The sequence below is a fragment of the Squalius cephalus genome (assembly GCF_949319135.1).
Source record: "Squalius cephalus genome assembly, chromosome: 23".
Classification (NCBI taxonomy): domain Eukaryota; kingdom Metazoa; phylum Chordata; class Actinopteri; order Cypriniformes; family Leuciscidae; genus Squalius; species Squalius cephalus.
In genome coordinates this window covers 4,677,699-4,697,279 of record NC_137144.1, presented here as the reverse complement: position 1 = coordinate 4,697,279, position 19,581 = coordinate 4,677,699, and the positions used below count along the sequence as shown (strand labels likewise).

Genomic DNA, 19,581 nt, shown 5'->3' with positions numbered 1-19,581 from the left:
AGAGGAACAGCTGAATAACCACAGCACACTCTTACCTTGTAATAGATTGTGCAGGTATTTGGTGGCCGAGCTGTCCCACGTTGAGGAGGGCCTGAGATCAGACAGATGAACACAGAGCATCAGAACACATGTGAGAGCAGCTCAGAGACTTCTTCAAGAGAGGGACTTACACGAGCTCCGCCGGGTCTCCAGAGATCGGCACCTGAAGGGTCATGGGGCGAATCCCAGCCAGTCTGAAGCGGCGGACCCTGAAGGGGAGCTGCAGGAACTTCTCCAGAGGCGTTCTCACACTGAGAGCAAGATCATCAGGGATAAATCAACAGTGCAGATATAAACCAGTCCTGGGTGAAGCTCTACAGTGTTTTACCAACAGTTATGAGACACATCACATCATCACACTGAGTGGAAGCAAGGAGGACAGTTCAAATAAAGTGTAAAAAAAATACTTTTGATTATAAAGACGTCTAAAACATACTGGGACTCTTTATTTTGAAATGTCCATGCTTTACTTTTTCCGGCTGCTCATTCAAAAGGATGAGGAGATAATTATATGCACTACTTTCTTATAACTGTTTACAACATATTACATATAAACATCAGGCAAACACTGTCATTCATCAAAAGTAGTTCATCGGCTATCGTTTGACACAAATGCATGGCATTCGCTGACTGAACTGCTCTGAAACCAGTGTTTTGACTTTGAACCAGCAGCACTTGCATTCATATAAATCATAGACTTTTAAAATGATATAAATCACATTAGGCAATTTTTTTCTGTCCCCAAATTAAGACCTCTTAAAATGATAGTTAAGACTTCTGTTATACCATTAGATATTTATGAGCTTAAAGGGATAGTTCACCCAAAAATGTTAATTCTCGCATAATTTACTCACCCTCATGACATCACTTTCTTTCTTCAGAAAAACACAAACGAAGATTCTTAGGAAAATAATGAATAATAAACCAAACGCAGCGATGGCGATGGTAATCCACACGACCCCAGTGGACGAATCAAAGTTTTCTGAAGCCAAACGATAGGAGTGTGTAAAAACAAACTGCAATATTTTAATTTTAAACTCTTAACCATAAAGCATTGCTTCCAGGCAACTGTTCTAGACACATACACTAGTTCAGCTTGACATAAACGTTAGGGCGTTTTAAAGTTTGAGTGGCGCTCGTGTGACTTTAGATCGAAAACAATGATTTATTCTTTAAAGAGTAAAATATATATTAGTATTTTTCTGACAAACACCGATCATTTCACTCCAGAAGACATTGATGGCATGAGGGCGAGTAAATGCTGAAAGAATCTATCCCTTTACACTTGATAAAACCAATTGAAGACATTTTAAAAGGCTTCATACTCATCCGCTCTGACGATGATGTGATCTCCATGGTCTACCAACAAACACCAGGCCTGAGAGTCCAGCGTCCCCTCGATGATGGACTCGACCACGGCACGACACCAGCTCTTCAGAGCCAGACTGAACACCACACACACCTGAGACAGAGGGGGGGGGGGACAAGAGCTGAGTCCGAAATTCTCGCACGTTAAAAAATAAATACGACCTCTATGAAGGTAATATGATGCCATAAAGAATCGCATGCGCAGGGTAAAAGTCCTTGCACACAGAGTCCGAGATTTTCGAATGCGTTTTTTCATAATCGTGATTCGGTGGCTCTGAATTGTCAAAACTCCTTTCTAAAGGCTTGATGCGGGTGCGGAAAATGCCAAAAAAAAAAAAAAAAAAAAAATCGAACCCAATCCGAACCTTTTTATGACTGACGAAAGTTTCTGAGGCAGCGTGTAAACGTGATTGACACAACATATTTATTTTTTAACATGCGAAACCTTTCGGACTCAATGACCTTAACGCTAAAGCATCAAACACTCTCAAAACACGTCTCTTCTTAATGATTTTTTTCTTAAAGGTTTTACATGTTTTTCTTCACTACTGCATTTTAAATAGTGTGACAAATTAATTTTTTAAAGAACAAACATTAAAATTTACAAATATTTCATGTATTCTCTCACTTAAAATGAAGTAAAATTTGCATTAGGAATTATAAAAGAATTAGCAACACTTTTGACACCACAAGTCAAAAGACATACTTGACTTCTGTATGTTTCTCCTGAACTTAAATCTTATGCTTAAATTATGAAAATGAGAAGAAAAACATTGATAAAACATTTGCATATGTAGGTAATACGTTTTTGTTTTTTAAGAGGAAAATCAGCAGCTCAAATAGAAGATTTGTTTAATGTTTTTTCACTACAACTCTCACACGTTCTTCTGTGTGATATTTAGCATTCTAAAACCATAATAAAGAATGAGTATTTAGACTGGTAGAGCCGCATGTTACACCGCAGGACAAGTCAAACTCCCAAATATGACTCATAGGAAGCTATTATTCTTCATATTCCTGATCTGACATACCAGCCCCTCCTTCAGTTCATCAGGCTTCAGTTTCTGGAGGTCCATGTTGACCTCGTGGTAGAAGAGGTTCATCTTCACCCTCAGGTGCTCGTACTCCTCAGGGCTGTCCGGAGGAACGCCCGCTCCTCTCAGGACTCGAGCCCACAGGCATCCTGGGTCCTCAACCTGAGACACACACACACACACACACACACACACACACACACACACACACACACACACACACACACACACACACACACACACACACACACACACACACACACACACACACACACACACACACACACACACACACACACACACACACACACACACACACACACACACACACAGCTCCATTACATGAAAGTTTCCATTACAGATAATCCATTTGATTATTGCAATGACTTTAATGAGTAAAGGGTCGAGGTCAACATGTTTTTGTGATGCAAAGGGACAATCCTTGCAAAAATATAAAGACTATGTATAAAGACCGATTAAGAGTGATAAAAAACATGGTGCCTAAAAACGAAATTATTATAAATAAGCCAATATAAATAAGCAATAATACTTTCGTCACATATAGTTATGTCCTCATAACTAAAATTTAGTTATTTTTTTTAACTGTGTAAAACATAACTTGACCTAATCGGAAAAAAACAGTGCAAGTACATAATAGAAATAAAGCTATTGTCAACTGTTTTTGAAGGAGTCACCAAAGGTCCTTTTTAGAAAAATTAACAATGCTACATATTTCACATCCCCATCAAGAGAGTCACTATCAGGGCTATTATTAACTAAAACTAAACCCATTAAAAAATAAACTTTACAAAAAATAAAATAAAATATTATTTCAGCTACTTGTCCAACTCATTTTTATTTTATTTAACCATGTACTAAAATAAATCCATCTCAAATTAAAATGAATCAAAAATATATAGAAATATACAAAAATTCAAAACTACACTAGTATCTCGATGGTAAATGTGTGCATGATAGAAACACCGGCTGTCGTGTAGAGCTCTACCTTGATTATCTGTATTTCTAACATTTCTCCGATTTCCACTGCAAAATCTGCAAAAGAGGGACAAAGAATAAGACAAAAGTTTATTGTGAATCCTCCACAGGACATCAGTGTGATCCAGGTACAGCGAGGGCTGTGCAAGACTGACAAATTATATCTGGATATTTTCTGGGATTTTCTCGATAACGATTATTAGATGATATTTTGCTGAGTGTGTTATTGGTACTTTGGCGGGTTTAGGACTGTCGTGGACAGCCGACTCCTAAAGCTGTTGATATTCCTCATACTCTGTGTGGTGGTCAGTTCACAGCAGTGACAGAAATTATTATTTTTTCAATATGTTTCACTTTCAATAGATTTTTACCTAATATGTGCAATTTTCCCTTTATAAAGCCATTTTTTAAACCTAATTAGTCTAATTTTCCAGTTATGGCTTCGAAAACACAAATATAAAAATAAATATAATAATATTCCTTTTAGATGGGCTATTTCTTTTTTCAAAATCATTTATGATATTCATAATGCAGCAGTGTTATTTTGTTTTCATTTTTTAAGAGTAAACCTGTTTTTTAAAAGTTGTTTCTAGTTATGACTTCAAAAACAGAAATATAAAAAAAAATTAATTGAGTGCAAGATGTGCAGCGCCAATATAACACGCATTCAGTGTATAAACTCTCTGTGCTTTAGTTGCCAGTGTATCAGAACGCTGTTAAGGGAAGAGCACATCCATTCAAGCCATTGACTGTAGATGCAAGTTGTAATGTTACGTTTATGTTATGTATCTAGGATATCTGATTATTAATCTCATAGAACGGGCTTCAGTTTGCTGGAGATCATTTACTCTTCAGCTATTCCTTTTAGATGTTTCTTTTTCCATAGCATTTCATGCATCATAATCTAGCAGTGTTATTTTTTCTCATCATACCCTCATGTTTTCATAGAGGTGTACTCATGTCATATTTTTATTTGTCAACATTAATTTTCATAACAGTCTTTCATATAATATTTTGTAACGTTTTCATGAGGGACACGCCCCAGTCCCTGAGTACTTGTTTTTTGAGACCCGTCAATGATCAAAATGAGAAATTGCCAAAAATGCCCATCCCTACACCACCCACCGGGTTAAAGGCCCGTTCACAGCAAGTGATGTCACTAACCCGGCAGGAATGTCATGTAGTCCCTACCAGCCGTTTATTGTTAGCCTAGAAATCTAGACGCACCCTAGCGGCAGCTAAATGTATTTTGCAGCCAGGGTAGTCTAGCAACTCTCCGTTGACTTTCGAGCTGGAAAAACCAAACTCTAGTCAGGCCAATCACATCGTGTATAGAGTCGGTGGGCGGGCTTAACAATGACGGCAGAGTTGTGAGGGTTTCGTGTGAATTCCCTGCTACTTGAAAACAAAGAAGAGCGGCTGCTGCTGGCGAACAGCGGCCTTTCGAATCGGCTTTGGTCGCGACTCTGGTGTTGGAGATTATGGTGTCACTTAAATGAACGACTAATAGTCAACTAGTGAAATCTCTAGTCGAGGGCAGCCATAGACCTTATTACTAGCATAGACCTAGCATAGACCTTATTCAGAGCAGCACCATGACAGGGATGGAAGTGAGGCTGTGAGGGATTATAGACTTACCCTGTTTCCAATGGCATCTGCTGTAAAACGCTGTATAAAAAGCTCTTAGATCACTTATAATTTTCCACAGCTCACGTTGTCTTGAGTTTTTGTCTACTGGAATTTCTGAAAAGATATTTTTGCAGTGTTTAGTCAGCAGAGCAATCCAAAAACACATTAAATAACATTAAGTCATTGAAGAGATGCATGTCTATCCCTCAAAGCCTCGCTTTCATTCCCGTTAGAAATAAAAGATGGCGCTGCTGTGAATAAGGTCTATTGGTCCTCCAGGGCAAGATTTGAGGAGGCCTGCTGTGTTGGATCTATGCGTTCGGTCTTAAAGTGACAGCAGCCTAATCTTCCTGCTGCCGTCTGTGTCATTAATGTCATTCAAACAACAGAAGCCAAAGAGAAAAACACTCACCGCTCTTTAGTAGGTTTATCAGTTGACTCTCTACAGTGCCTCATGCACACTCAGGCCGTTCCAAACCCGTAAGACCTTCGTTCATCTTCGGAACACAAATTAAGATATTTTTAATTAAATCTGAGAGCTTTCTGTCCCTCCATAGACTGCAACGTAATTACAGGGTTTTCATGCAGTGACATTTGTTTTTGTCCCGCCAAAGCCTTAAGCTGCGTTCACACTACACGCGACCAAGTGACACGATACCATTCATTTTCAATGGGGAGCGGGCGATTTCCGGCGACACGTGTGGTCGCGACCGTTGGCGACTGGATGGGGCGTGTCTGGCGACGTGACAAAGTTGAGAAATGTTTAACTTTATGCAAATGAAGAGCGACTTTCGCGAGCGACAACCAATAGGAGTGAAGTCAGTGGAGCACATGTGATCCGTCACTCTTCAGTACAGCGTCTGACCGAGGCAAGATGAACGAGAAGTTTATTTTAGCAGTCAGAAACTGTCCAATAATTTATGATAGGTCTCTGTGTACATACAGTGGTACTCGCCGTGCTGACTCCGAGCCCGAATGGTTTCGTGAACTCAGAAAGGCCAGTATTTGCCCATTTTCTGCAGTTAAATAGCCGCGATAGCACAGGGCACCGCTGTTTCTCATTCATCTTTAATATTATGCATTTTATGTACTGATTCCATTTATATTTAGACTTTTCCTTCCAAAATGTAAGCTTGTAGCGGCAAGAGAACAGATTTGTTGTCTACAACACGGAGTAACATCTGTGAATGTCACTCACAAACATTACTAGGCAACCAGTAGTGAGAACGCCCACTAACGACCTCATCGCCAGCCACTGGCGACATGCAGCGATAAAGTCGCTTGTAGTGTGAACGGGGCTTTATTTGCTCGGTGAGTGATGTAGCTGCGCTTGTGACAGGGCGCATGCTAATGAGAGAGAGCAGGGGCGCAGATAGGATTTTTTAACTGGGGGGGACCAAGTCAGCAAATGATTTAAACTCAATTCGTTATTTGTGTAATTTGGGCTTTAACTAGTGCTCAAGTAGTAACTTTGCATAATTTGGGCTAATGATTTGCATTAAAAAGCCATTGGGGGATTGTTATTTGAAATCATGGATAAACAACAATGACCAAAGGTAAACAAAAGCCTGATCACTATAGCAATGCATGATCAGACAGTTATTTGACTAGTATGCCAATCACCCACCAAAACTTCATGTCTTCAGCAAAGAATGTTTTTTTTTAAACATTTGCTTATCTCAGCATACAAAGTCTATCATTATGAACAAAAAAGCAAAGAACCTATGTGCAAATAATAATAATAATACTAATTGTTTGGTTTTTGAAAAAACGAGGTGATTTTTTTTTGTCTCTTCATCGCCTTTATATGACATTTATACAGTCAATTTTTTTCAGTTCAGAAAATCACCGGCTCAGTTTAGAAATAGGGGCTGTTTACACTTGGCCACTTCATGCGTTTTCTGTGATTGGATAGCTATCCGATCGTGAAAAGACCAGGTGTAAATGCCCTCCGAAACACATTCGAGACAGATTTGAATCCGAGCGCTCAAACCACTTCAGGAGGAGGTCTGAGACGCATCCCAGACGAAACTGGACAAACAAGTGTAAATGCATCTGGTTGTTGAAACCATATATGTCAAATTTACGCCTCCCAAAAAATGCTAAAAAATTAACGTGTGAGAGCGTGTTATAGGCTATATGTAATGTGATAGCCAAATATGGCGACGCTACTGGAACAGCATCGCCGCAGACGAGAAGCTTGAACTCAAGCAAACGTTCAAACTATCGCAAATCAAAGTGAAAGTAAGTCACAGACGCTTAACACACAATCATCATCATTATAAGTAAAGAAACGAAATGATCTTACCAGGGCTGTTACTGCTCTCTCTTATTGCGGTCTTTAATTTAGAAATTTTAGCTGATGATCAATAAAATGCAGCTCATATTGGTTACTTTCGGTGACGTGCACTCCATTAAATATGCATAGGCCTATAGCGCGCCAAGCACGGGAATTGAAGATAGGATTTAAATCCGTTTTGCAAAAACACGTTTAAGTATAGTGTATAGCCTACACATAATGTATAGCGAAAACACTGATTAATCCCCTGTTTTACCGATTTTGTCGCGTTTGGGATAGTGAGGGCGGGGGACGGATCGGGTCACTATGAATCTGGGGGGGTCATGTCCCCCCCGTCCCCAGTGCCATCTGCGGGCCTGAGAGAGAGAGAGAGAGAGAGAGAGAGAGAGAGAGAGAGAGAGAGAGAGAGAGAGAGAGAGAGAGAGAAAGAGCGATAGAGAGAGCGCGAGCGAGAGAGAGAGCGCGAGCGAGAGAGAGAGAGAGCGAGAGAAAGAGCGAGAGAGAGAGAGAGAAAGAGCGAGAGAGAGAGAGAGAGAGCGAGAGAGAGCGCGAGAGAGAGAGCGAGAGAGAGAAAGAGAGAGGGAGAGAAAGAGAGAGGGAGAGAAAGAGAGAGGGCGAGAGAGAGAGAGAGCGAGAGAGAGAGAGAGCGAGAGAGAGCAAGAGAGAGAGCGAGAGCGAGAGAGAGTGAGAGAGAGTGAGAGCGAGAGAGAGAGAGAGAGAGAAAGAGCGAGAGAGAGAGAGAGAGCGCGAGCGAGCGAGAGAGAGAGAGAGCGAGAGAGAGAGAGAGAGAGAGAGAGAGAGAGAGAGAGAGAGAGAGAGAGAGAGAGCGAGAGAGAGAGAGAGAGAGAGCGAGAGAGAGAGAGAGAGAGAGCGAGAGAAAGAGAGAGCGAGAGAGAGAGCGCGAGAGAGAGAGCGCGAGCGAGCGAGAGAGAGATCGAGAGAGAGAGCGAGAGAGAGAAAGAGAGAGGGAGAGAAAGAGAGAGGGAGAGGGCGAGCGAGAGAGAGCGAGAGAGAGAGAGCGAGAGCGAGATAGAGAGAGAGAGAGAAGAAGAGAGTGGAAGAAGAGCCTCACTGCTCGACTGATCCAGCACCCCAGATCCACAACTCCTATGCACAGGACCCGGGAGAAACACATGCTCTTATCCTGACTGACTCTAATGGGAAATATGTCAATGAGAGACTTCTACTACCAAACATGAGAGCCAAGAAAATCTGGTGCCCAAACACAAGAAGTGCTTTTCAGATCCTGTCTGAGAGTAAACATGAAAACTACAAGCACATCGTAATCCACACAGGGACGAATGATTTAAGGGCCATGAAGGGCCGTGTGGCTCCGATGATGAGAGAGGTGGCGATCAGAGCCACACAACGCTTCCCAGACGCTAGAGTAACTCTGTCCACACTGCTGCCACGCACCGATGTGCCGATCCACGTGATCCACGGGAATAATGTGGAACTCTCCAGAAGCTGCGCACTCATCCCTAATGTTCATCTCGCCCATCACAAAGACATACAGCCTCATCATATGTATGACCATGTACATCTCAATAAACAAGGAGTGAAAGTCTTTGCCAGAGTGCTGAAAAGCACAGCCCTTGGAAACACAGCAAGAAACAGCAGAAACTCCGATAACAGGCGAAGCTCTCAGCCACCAAGAAGCCCTCGTCCTCCAGCAGAGCCCAGACGGACCGCCGGACCTCCATCACTACACAAGAGCTACGCAGAGGCCGCTCAACAACCACAGAACCCTGCAGCTGCTGAACTCAACCAGATACGACATCTACTGAACGTCATCTGCTCCAGACTGAGGACATAACCTGCATAGCACACACACACACACCTATCCATGAAATCATTTAAAATCAGTTGTTGGAATATACAAGGTCTGCACTCTTCTACTTTTGGTAATAAGACTGCAGACCAAGACTTACTCAGCAGTGTAACAGACATGGACATCTGTATCTTTCATGAGACGTGGTGTCGTAGTAATGAGACCTTACATTGTCCAATAGGATACAAGGAAATTATGGTTCCTTCATCAAAAAATTCTAAAATTAAATGTGGGCGAGACTCAGGTGGAATACTTATATGGCACAAAGATGATTTAAAACATTCGATTAAAGTTGCTAAAACTGGAAAATCATCCATTTGGCTTGAAGTGAAATCCGTCATATATCAGTCTAATCTTTACCTCTGTGCAGTCTATATTCCACCTCATGACTCTCCCTATTACGAAGAGCAAAGCTTCCCAACATTACAGACTGACATCTTACACTTTCAGTCCAGAGGAAACATCCTCATCTGCGGAGACTTAAACGCCAGAACAGGGCGAGAAATTGATTATGTAAATATTGTAGATAATGACCACATCCCCAATGACACCACGTTTCATCCCTCATCGAATATCACACCGAGAAACAGCTATGATACCTCAGTGAACAATAGTGGAAAACACATGTTGAAACTCTGTAAAGGTTTAGGATTATACATTATTAACGGCAGAACTCGTGGAGATACATTAGGTAGATTCACTCACTGCTCCAGATTAGGAACCAGTGTGGTTGATTATTCAATAACAGATATTGATCAAAGCTTTATTAATGCCTTCACAGTCAGACCTCAGCTCCCGATGTCCGATCACTGCCAAACTGTGCTTTATCTGAAAGCCCCATGTCAAATAACCAAAACTTCTCCACCTGAACCTGAAAAACTGTTTCCTCTGAAACAGAAACTCAAGTGGAATCAATCCAACTCAGAACAATTCAGAGAAAATATGAACAGCCCTACTATATTAAAAATGCTAGGTGACTTTATGTCCACTGATTTCACCTTAGATATTAATGGAATAAATTTAGCAACAAAAAACATAAATTACATATTCATAACATTGATAACTCTATCTAATATTAAACAGCAAACCAAGCATAGAACCAGTCAACAGAGAAAGAGAAAGGATGTCTGGTTTGATGATGAATGTGCCGGTCTCAGAAAAGAACTCAGGAGACTTTCTAACAAAAAGCACAAAGATCCGTCCAGCCAGACATTACGGCTTTCTTACTCAGACTGTCTGCAAAAGTACAAAACACTTCTGTGGAAAAAAAGAGAAAAATATTTTCAAATTAAAATTGAAGAAATTGACGATTCAATAGATCAAAACACTTTCTGGAACTTATATAAAAAACTCGAAAAACCCAAATTAGAGATATCACTCCAGAATGGCACAATCTGGAAATCTTACTTCGAAAATCTGTATCAAAAAATTGAGCCGGCCGACCTCAACCAGCCTCAGAGTAAAATAAAGAAAACTTTAGAAGACATGGAAAAAACTATTAAGAATTATCAAAATCCATTAGATAAATCAATAACAATATCTGAAATATTAGAACATATTAAAAATCTTAAATTAAAGAAAGCATGTGGACAAGATCACATTAATAACGAAATGCTTAAACTCAGCAGTCCCAGCATGATTCAAGCAATAGCCAAATTATTTAATCTGGTGTTCTGGTCTGGACACTTCCCTGAGATCTGGTCTGAGGGACTCATCACCCCCATATTTAAGAGCGGTGATCGACTCGACCCCAGTAACTACCGCGGGATAAGTGTGGGCAGTGTGTTGGGAAAACTGTTCTGCAGTATCATCAACACACGCATCGTCTCACTCATCTCAGCACACAACATCTTAAATAAAGCTCAGATTGGCTTTTTACCAAAACACCGCACATCCGACCACATCTATTCCCTCCACACTCTAGTCAACAAGAACATCAACGACAAACAAAGGAAAATATTCGCATGTTTTGTAGACTTTAAAAAAGCATTCGACTCAATTTGGCATGATGGTCTATTGTACAAAATCCTAAAAATTGGCATCGGCGGAAAAACATTTGACATTATAAAATCTCTGTACACCAACAGCAAAAGTGCGGTGAAGATCGGTAACCACAGAACCGCGTTCTTCCAGCAGGGCCGTGGAGTGAGGCAGGGCTGCAGTCTAGGGCTGAACGATATATCGTTATCGTATCTATATCGAGATATGAACTTTCAAAATATTAATATCGAAAAAAGCAACGATATAGACGATATATATTTCCCCTCTCCGCGCTCGCCCTGCATACAACTCTGGCAGTCACAACAAACATCAGTTTTACGAGTGCCCTTGAATGCACCGCTAAAGTCAGCGCGCGCACACTACCAGGGACGTGGGAACTATATTGTGAGAGGGGGGGCGGCGTTTCCATGGTGACGCGTCATTGCTTGTCACGTGACACACCGCAGCAGCAACAGCGCTGAATGAATGATGATCTGCTTTTATGTCATTTTTCCTTTTTTATTCAGAATATTCACAAATGTGTTAGCAATGGCATGAAATATCTGATATTCCGATTGTCAAATATATGCAAGTGGAAGTATATTGTTGTTTAAACACCTTTATAACGATCGCGTTAGTTGAGCTGTATGCGCGATGGGCGCTGCCGTGTTAGTTTGTGCCGCAGACGCAGTTCAGAGAATCGGATCTGTTGGATTTACAACCTCTATGTTTACAACACGTGAATTCATCCACTTCTCCCGAAATACTGAAAAGTAAGTGGCTGGTGAACTGGGGAATAGAGTAAACATTGAAGTTACTTACACAATGTGTATCTGATATGAATAAAACGTGTCGAATTATAATGGAAAGGATTATTATTACCTCTTCCATAGACATCAGTGTGTATTTTACAAACTCTAAATGTATTGTTTTTTTAGTACTTACGTAGTCATATCGTATTGTATCGATATCGAGATATCTGGCATGAAAATCGAGATATGAAATTTTGTCAATATCGTTCAGCCCTACTGCAGTCTGAGCCCAACTCTATTCAACATCTACATCAATGATCTGGCATCAGCGCTGGAGAGCTCTACTGCGCCCGGCCTCACTCTACAGGGGTCAGAGGTCAGATGTCTGCTGTACGCGGACGACCTGGTCCTGCTGTCCCGCACACCTGAGGGCCTTCAGCAGAGCCTGGCCCTGCTGGAACAATACTGTCACGACTGGGCCCTGACAGTCAATCTGGACAAAACCAGAGTCATGGTGTTCCAGAAGAAAGCCCGATCTCAGGGACACAAACACCAGTTCCTGTATAAAGGCCATGTCCTGCAGCACAGCTCTAGCTACAGCTATCTGTGTGTGTGTGTGTGTGTGTGTGTGTGTGTGTGTGTGTGTGTGTGTGTGTGTGTGTGTGTGTGTATGTATGTATGTATGTATAAAGGCCATGTTCTGCAGCACAGCTCTAGCTACAGCTATCTGGGCATCGACATCAGCGCTTCGGGACGCTTCGGTCTGGCTGTGAAAACACTCGGTGAAAAGGCTCGGAGGGCTTTCTATGCTATAAAGTCACGATGTGGACACTTAAAATGACCCATTAAAACCTGGATAAAATTATATAATTCAATAATAAAACCAATAATTTTATATGGATGTGAAATTTGGGGACCAGTACTAAATTGTAAAAATTGGGATAAAACATCAGTAGAAAAATTACAATTGGAAATTGGCAAAAATATTCTCGGGGTTCACAGAAACACGTCCACTGCCGCCTGCAGGGCTGAGCTGGGCCTGTACCCACTGAACATCGAGATCCAGAAGAGATGTGTTCAGTTCTGGCATCACCTCCATCAGTCTGACCCAGAGTCAGTGCAATATAAAGCCCTCCTCGCCAATGAAAGCTCAGCAGAACCTCATCCTCTGAACACACTCGCTCTCCAACTCGTCCATCAGACTATACTCCCCATCAACCCCAAACCTATCATTAACCAAATCCACAAACATCTAAAAGACACCTATGATGAAGCACTAAAAGCACATTTTGCCCTCCAGAATAAACTCCAATGTTACTCGACCCTCAATAGAACCACTAAATTGGCCAGTTATCTATTTATTAAACATTTTAAAGAAAGACAAATCCTCTCCAAATACAGATTAAGTGACCATGATCTAGAGATAGAGAGAGGAAGACGTAGACTAACATGGACAGAGAGAGAGCAGAGGATCTGTAGACACTGTGATCTACAGCACATCGAGGATGAGGAACACTTTCTGCTCTTCTGCTCCAGATACTCCAGTATAAGAGAAACCTTTCTGCCCAGATTTGAAATCTTGATTCCATCATTCTCTGAACTGAGTGACGCTGAGAAAATGTTCTTCTTACTGGGAGAAGATGATAGTACAGCTGCACTAGCGGCTAAATATGTGTTAGCTATTCACAACGCCAGAGTCAGCTAATTCTCTAGAGAGACCCACTGTATTTATTCATTTATTAGGATAAATTGTGTTTATTTATCTATTTATTTATATTTACTATATGACATGATCTATACATATATGTTTTGTTTGTTTGTTTTATTATTTATATATAATATGTTGATGCTTTGGCAACATTGTGTTACACAGTCATGCTAATAAAGCTCATTTGAATTGAAAATTGAAATTGAAATTGAAATTGAGAGAGCCCCGGTCACGCGTACTCTCACCATCTTCAAACTAAGCGCGGTTTTGCTCTCTCTCCCAATTGACAGTTTTAACTTTGCCTTATCTTCTCTGAAAAGCGTTCCACACATTCAGCTGACAAATATATACAGTCAAAAAAAATATTGCTCATGGTTAGTTCATGTTGGTTAGCCTAATACATTAAATAATGTTATCAAATCAAACCACATCGTCAAGTGTTACAAACAAATCATTTACTGAGAACACCTCTTAAAATGAGAAAGTAAGTGTGCTTGCTTACCCCATTTTTTTGTAAGAGTGGTTAGCAAGATTTAACCTTAATAAACTACAGTATTTTCAGTTTTATTTATATGACAATGTGTAGATAATTACCAAAAAATAATTTAGTTTAGACTGGATTGAGGTGAAACCAGAAAATAAAAGTTCAAAGCAAGTTGATGCTAATTGTTTTCAATTGTATAATGGTAGAAAATTTTACTTTTAATTCAAATAAACTTTTTAATGCTACTTTTTTATTCTACTTTTTGATATTTATATGATTATATACCAAAATAATTATCAGTTCTAACAAAGAAGGATTTGATCTTAAAAAGCTATGAAATCCAGTGGTAAATATGCAGCTTTCCTGTAGCAGTGGAGCGCTGGCGCTGGCCAAGGTCATGTGGGCTCGACTCGCAGGGAAAGCAAGAACTGATAAGAATGTGAAAAAAAAAAAAAACCTTAAAATGCAATGTAAGTTGCTTTAGATGAAAGCGTTTGCCAAATGCATAAATATAAATGTAAAATCACAGGTTTTTTTTAAAGGAGGGCAAGAAATGAGTGTCTGTCAGCTCCACCGAAGACCAGTTCTGACCCAGGAAAACCCCTGGATTACCACTTTCAAGGCCCAGAAAGGTAGTAAAGACAGTGTTAAAATAGTCCATGTGACTCCAGTGTTTCAACCTTAATGTTAAGAAGCATTTGTTTCCGTGCGTTTTCTCCCTTGGTTCGGTTCGTTTAAGCTTATGTGAACATGGCAATCGATCTCGGATCCGCACCAAAACAACCGACCCGAGATCGCCTGAACGAGATGGTCTCGGCCCGACTGCAAACAAACTCTGTTTCGCTTGAGGTGTGAGAGCAATCCGACCCAACAGACCAACGAACCACATGATATTTTAATTCATAATGGGAAATGTGCTATATAAACAGCAGCAGTGTCTGATCTGTACATTAGACATCACAGCTGAGCACCTCTTCTTGTCAATCATCTTGATGGATGATGCAGAGGAAATGCTGACCAATAAGAGGACAGCTGTACTCGCACGTGAACGCATTTTGGTTTGCTTTAAAAGGTTGCCTTGAGAAAGCGAACAGAACCAAGAAGAAAATGCAACATTGTCCCTGTTTCGGACAATACAATTTATATGTGAGAACGCCCTAAGTCAGCACAAGGCTCATTATTGGCTGATCCTGCTCAGCATCACGCATGCGTAGTGGTGATCACGTGACCATAGACTAACATGTAAATTGTTGAATAAAGTCGAGTATTTTTAGGGCACAAAAAGTATTCGTGTCGCTTCATAACATTCAAGTTGAACGACTGGAGTCACGTGGACTATTTTAACGATGGCTTTGCTACTTTTCTGGGCCTCAAAAGTAGTAATGACGTTGCAGTCTATGGAGGGTCAGAAAGCTCTCGGATTTCATCGAAAAATATCTTAATTTGTGTTCCGAAGATTTGAGGTTTGGATCGACATGAAGGGTGAGTAATTAATGACAGAAATCTCATTTTTGGGCGAAGTAACCTTCACGATTTAAGCCGCAGAAAAACTCAGTGAAAGTGTGGTTCGGCCAATCGCAGAACTGCTGTAACAGTTATAATAATTAATACAGTTTTTTAATCTAAAACTGCAGAAGGTCCACACTGATTACAACAGCACGGGCGCAGTAAATCTGAAGCTACATACAATCATAAAATAACTGTTCAAGCATGTTATTGCCTCTGACATCAGATGTAACATTAACTTATTCGGCCACGGACAGTTCTCGCGTAAACTAGTAACGTTAGTTGTTAGATTGCGACAGGCTTTATAACGACACGTAACGTTATACAGTTGTCTGTATGGCTGAAAGTAGGTTAAATGCGTGAAATATCGTGTTAATAACTGTGGTGTGGTGTAAACCAAATGCCCTTTTATGCATAAAGCAGGAGAGCGACTCAGTCTTACCTCGTGTCTGCCTGTTGAGAAGTGTTCGCGCCGTTGACGCGGTCACGCGCAATCAGTGACGCCATCAATCAGCCGAGCACAGTATCACGTGCAGCGAATATACATCATATATATCTTCTTTATTTGGCAGTTTAGCTTTAACTAGATTTGTGTTTAAATAAAATAAATATGTAAAAGTGCTTTGCCCAGTATATTAAAATGAGTATGTGCTTGTGATTGACGTTCGTGGCCAGTTTACAAAATATAGATCTGTTTGTATATTAAACATCCAGTGGCTTTTATTGTGGATTTTAGTCCTAGCTGTGAAGCTAATCTAATGCTAGTGTAAGTTACTCCTGAAGAAAAAAAAAACTTTTAGCAGATATATGGATTTAAAATACAATCTTTATATCAGGAAAACAGACCTGAGTTGATGACATCTTCTTTGGCCATATATCAAATGCTCTCTAGTCAAATGCTTTAATTTTTATTAAAAAAAATAAATAAATTGTAAGCAGCTTTTTTGTGCTCCATATAAAGAAGGGCTTGACTTCTGGGTGAACTATTCTCTCAAAATGTCAGGTGGTGAACAAACAACCCAGATAGCAAACTGACATTGAATCAACGTGGAAACGACGTTTCTCGTGACATCGAAACAACGTTGATCTCCGACGTTGATCCGGCATCACTTTGCTCATCGAATTAACGTTGAATCAACGTCAGACACGCCATTCAAAACTAACGGAAAATCAACGCAATTGGTTTGCTTTCCTAACGTTGAAACGATGTTGATTTCAAGTTGTTGAAATTACGTTATAGAATCAACATAAAATCGATCTAATTGGTTTGCTTTCCTAACGTTAAAAGGATGTTGATTTCAATTGTGTAAATTGCGTTATTATAAACACATTTTCTACTTGTTTTAAAAATCTATCACTTATTTGATAAATTAGTCTGTATAGGTAATCATTTATTAAACACACGTCACATTCAGTTAACATTGCTTTATTATTTATACAAAATATACATTTACAAATACATTTTTAAATCTTCTGTATACAAACCCTAAGAGTAATATAGAAAAAAGCATTTACACTCAAAATACACAGACATTCCACATTCAGGCATTCTTTCTAAGCCTCAACCAAATGCAATTCAATGTACAAAATGTCCTTGACATTTATAATTACATACAGTATTATAGCCTATGATGTATTATTATAGCAAAACCGTTGACAGTGGAGTTTGTAGATATATGTGTTAAATAACAAATAATAATTAAATACCGTGTACAGCAATCGATTAGTACATTGGGTTTAATTTGTCGTTTAATGATCTCATATGTGTTGTTAGTACCGAGAAATTTCACGTGAATAAATACTTAGTACGTGGGTGGCGTACTTCAATGTCCAGTACGTGGTATAACATTTGCTCCATTATATGGTGAGAAATCCTGTAATGTTTTCCTCAAAAACCTTGAAAGAAAGACATGGACATCTTGGATGACATGGGGGTGAGTAAATTGTCAGGAATTTTTTATTTGAAACTGAACTAATCCTTTAATATATTACTAATATGTCTGTTTCGCAAAATCATCGTAAATCATCGTAGATCTACGAGTGCTCTGGAGTAATAGTAAATCATGTAGTGCTTTATATACACTTGTCTTGATTGCTAATACACATCTGATGACGATTATTAGGTTAAACGTTCACGGATACGATTATATCATTTTCAGGACTTCGCAAATGGACAGCGACTCTTAAGTAGCACGTAGTGTTCTCGCGCGTTAATGTTAAGTGCATTTTTGGGATTTCCGTAATCTTGCACGTAGAGAGCTAAGGCCAGAGCAGTCAGACTCAGAAGATTTTGAGAAATGCGATTCGAGTAGGAACCACAAACGGATTTGTAAAATTCGTATTTAATGTATTTTTGTTTTTGTTTTTTTTGCAGTTCACACTTGCTAAATCTTTTCGCATTTCAATCGGACATGCAATATTGTTTGTATTCCAAGCAATCTATATATGCAAAATTTGTCCAAAAAGGTGTAACTTGTGTTGTTGGAGACAAAAAGAGAAAAAAGTTTGCAATTCCAAAAAAAAAAAAAAAAAAAAAACTGTCACAGGTGCTCAGTTTTGCTATTATAATACCTTAACATGATAGTAATAAGCCATCTGCAAAAGCAGAGAGGTTGGTGTGGTGTACAGTAGTAGGCTACATCTGTAGTTCCAGGTCAGCATCTGGAGATCTGCATTCAGCTGGAGAATATCAAATAAAATAAAAATAGATAAGCGTCATTGGTTCATTCAGCCCGCGCTCATTTAAGAACGACCAATCAGCGTGTATGTTTTGTCTAGAATAGCCTACCTCAAGTTCGAGTTCCTATGCTTCCTATGACGCTTCCTACGAACTCTCAGTTGTCTTCCACCATCTCGTCTATTCCTACGACCTGCACGGCTGAAATCCAAATCCACTGGTCAAGTGAGTGATGAGCTTTCGAGATATAATCAACCTATAAATCCTGCAAAGTACAAAGACACAGTTTTTCCTCACAAAGAAAAAACGGTCAGGTAAACCACAACGGTTGAAAAGTTGTTGTTTTTTCACACAAAGTAGGCTATTGCTTTTGTCGTTATTTATATTTGCTGCTATGCATGTATAATATGTAGTGGGTTAAAATGAGATTTTTGTTTAAAAAAAATGTGTATGTTTTGTCTAGAATAGCCTACCTCAAGTTCGAGTTCCTATGCTTCCTATGACGCTTCCTACGAACTCTCAGTTGTCTTCCACCATCTCGTCTATTCCTACGACCTGCACGGCTGAAATCCAAATCCACTGGTCAAGTGAGTGATGAGCTTTTGAGATATAATCAACCTATAAATCCTGCAAAGTACAAAGACACAGTTTTTCCTCACAAAGAAAAAACGGTCAGGTAAACCACAATGGTTGAAAAGTTGTTGTTTTTTCACACAAAGTAGGCTATTGCTTTTGTCGTTATTTATATTTGCTGCTATGCATGTATAATAGGTAGTGGGTTAAAATGAGATTTTTGTTTAAAAAAAACTTGCATGCCTAAAGTTGTTGAGCCCCTGAACCATTTAGCATTAATAAGTAAACAAGTATAGATATACATGCATGCATAAATACCTTTAAGTGGAACGAATAACTCTGCTGTATGGTGTCAGTCTCATTGCTGGCAAATACCTAAAAATAGACCTAGAGAAATAAAATGAATAAATAAAATATATTGTTGACCACAATATCTGTTAGCATAATAGTTCAAACAATTATAACTACAAGCAATGTAACATTATATTTGTAGCCTACCTCATTTAGTTGATTATTTACCCTATAGAACTTTTCTCACTGAAACAGCCTGGGGTAATTTAAAAATGTTTAAACCTTAAATATTTCAGTAAAAAGCCAAGAGTGTTATACTGTAATATTACATATAATATTTTTAATATAATTTCAATAAACATATAATATACTTATAATTAATTTAACAACTCAAAGTATACACAATTTATCAGT

At 39.5% G+C, this 19,581-nt stretch overlaps 1 protein-coding gene and 1 long non-coding RNA gene across 2 annotated transcripts in view; both read right to left on the bottom strand.

The window, feature by feature from the left end:
* The window catches only part of tdrd12 (tudor domain containing 12), a 52,287-nt gene extending 46,728 nt beyond the window's left edge, over window positions 1-5,559 (bottom strand). Inside the window, exons 1-6 of the mRNA XM_079859260.1 lie at window positions 5,479-5,559; window positions 3,448-3,494; window positions 2,439-2,603; window positions 1,365-1,501; window positions 171-290; window positions 36-91 (exon numbers count right to left, since the gene is read on the bottom strand). Coding sequence (XP_079715386.1) covers window positions 36-91; window positions 171-290; window positions 1,365-1,501; window positions 2,439-2,603; window positions 3,448-3,471 — 502 coding nt within the window. The 5' untranslated portion in view covers window positions 3,472-3,494; window positions 5,479-5,559. The remainder of the gene's footprint in view (window positions 1-35; window positions 92-170; window positions 291-1,364; window positions 1,502-2,438; window positions 2,604-3,447; window positions 3,495-5,478) is intronic.
* An 11,479-nt stretch (window positions 5,560-17,038) lies between these two features.
* Window positions 17,039-19,344, bottom strand: LOC307151857. Its single transcript, XR_013819936.1, has 4 exons — window positions 19,195-19,344; window positions 18,777-18,930; window positions 18,415-18,568; window positions 17,039-18,305 (listed from the first exon to the last, which is right to left on the bottom strand). It is a non-coding gene; the product is annotated as an uncharacterized lncRNA (long non-coding RNA).
* Between the last annotated feature and the right edge of the window lie 237 nt (window positions 19,345-19,581).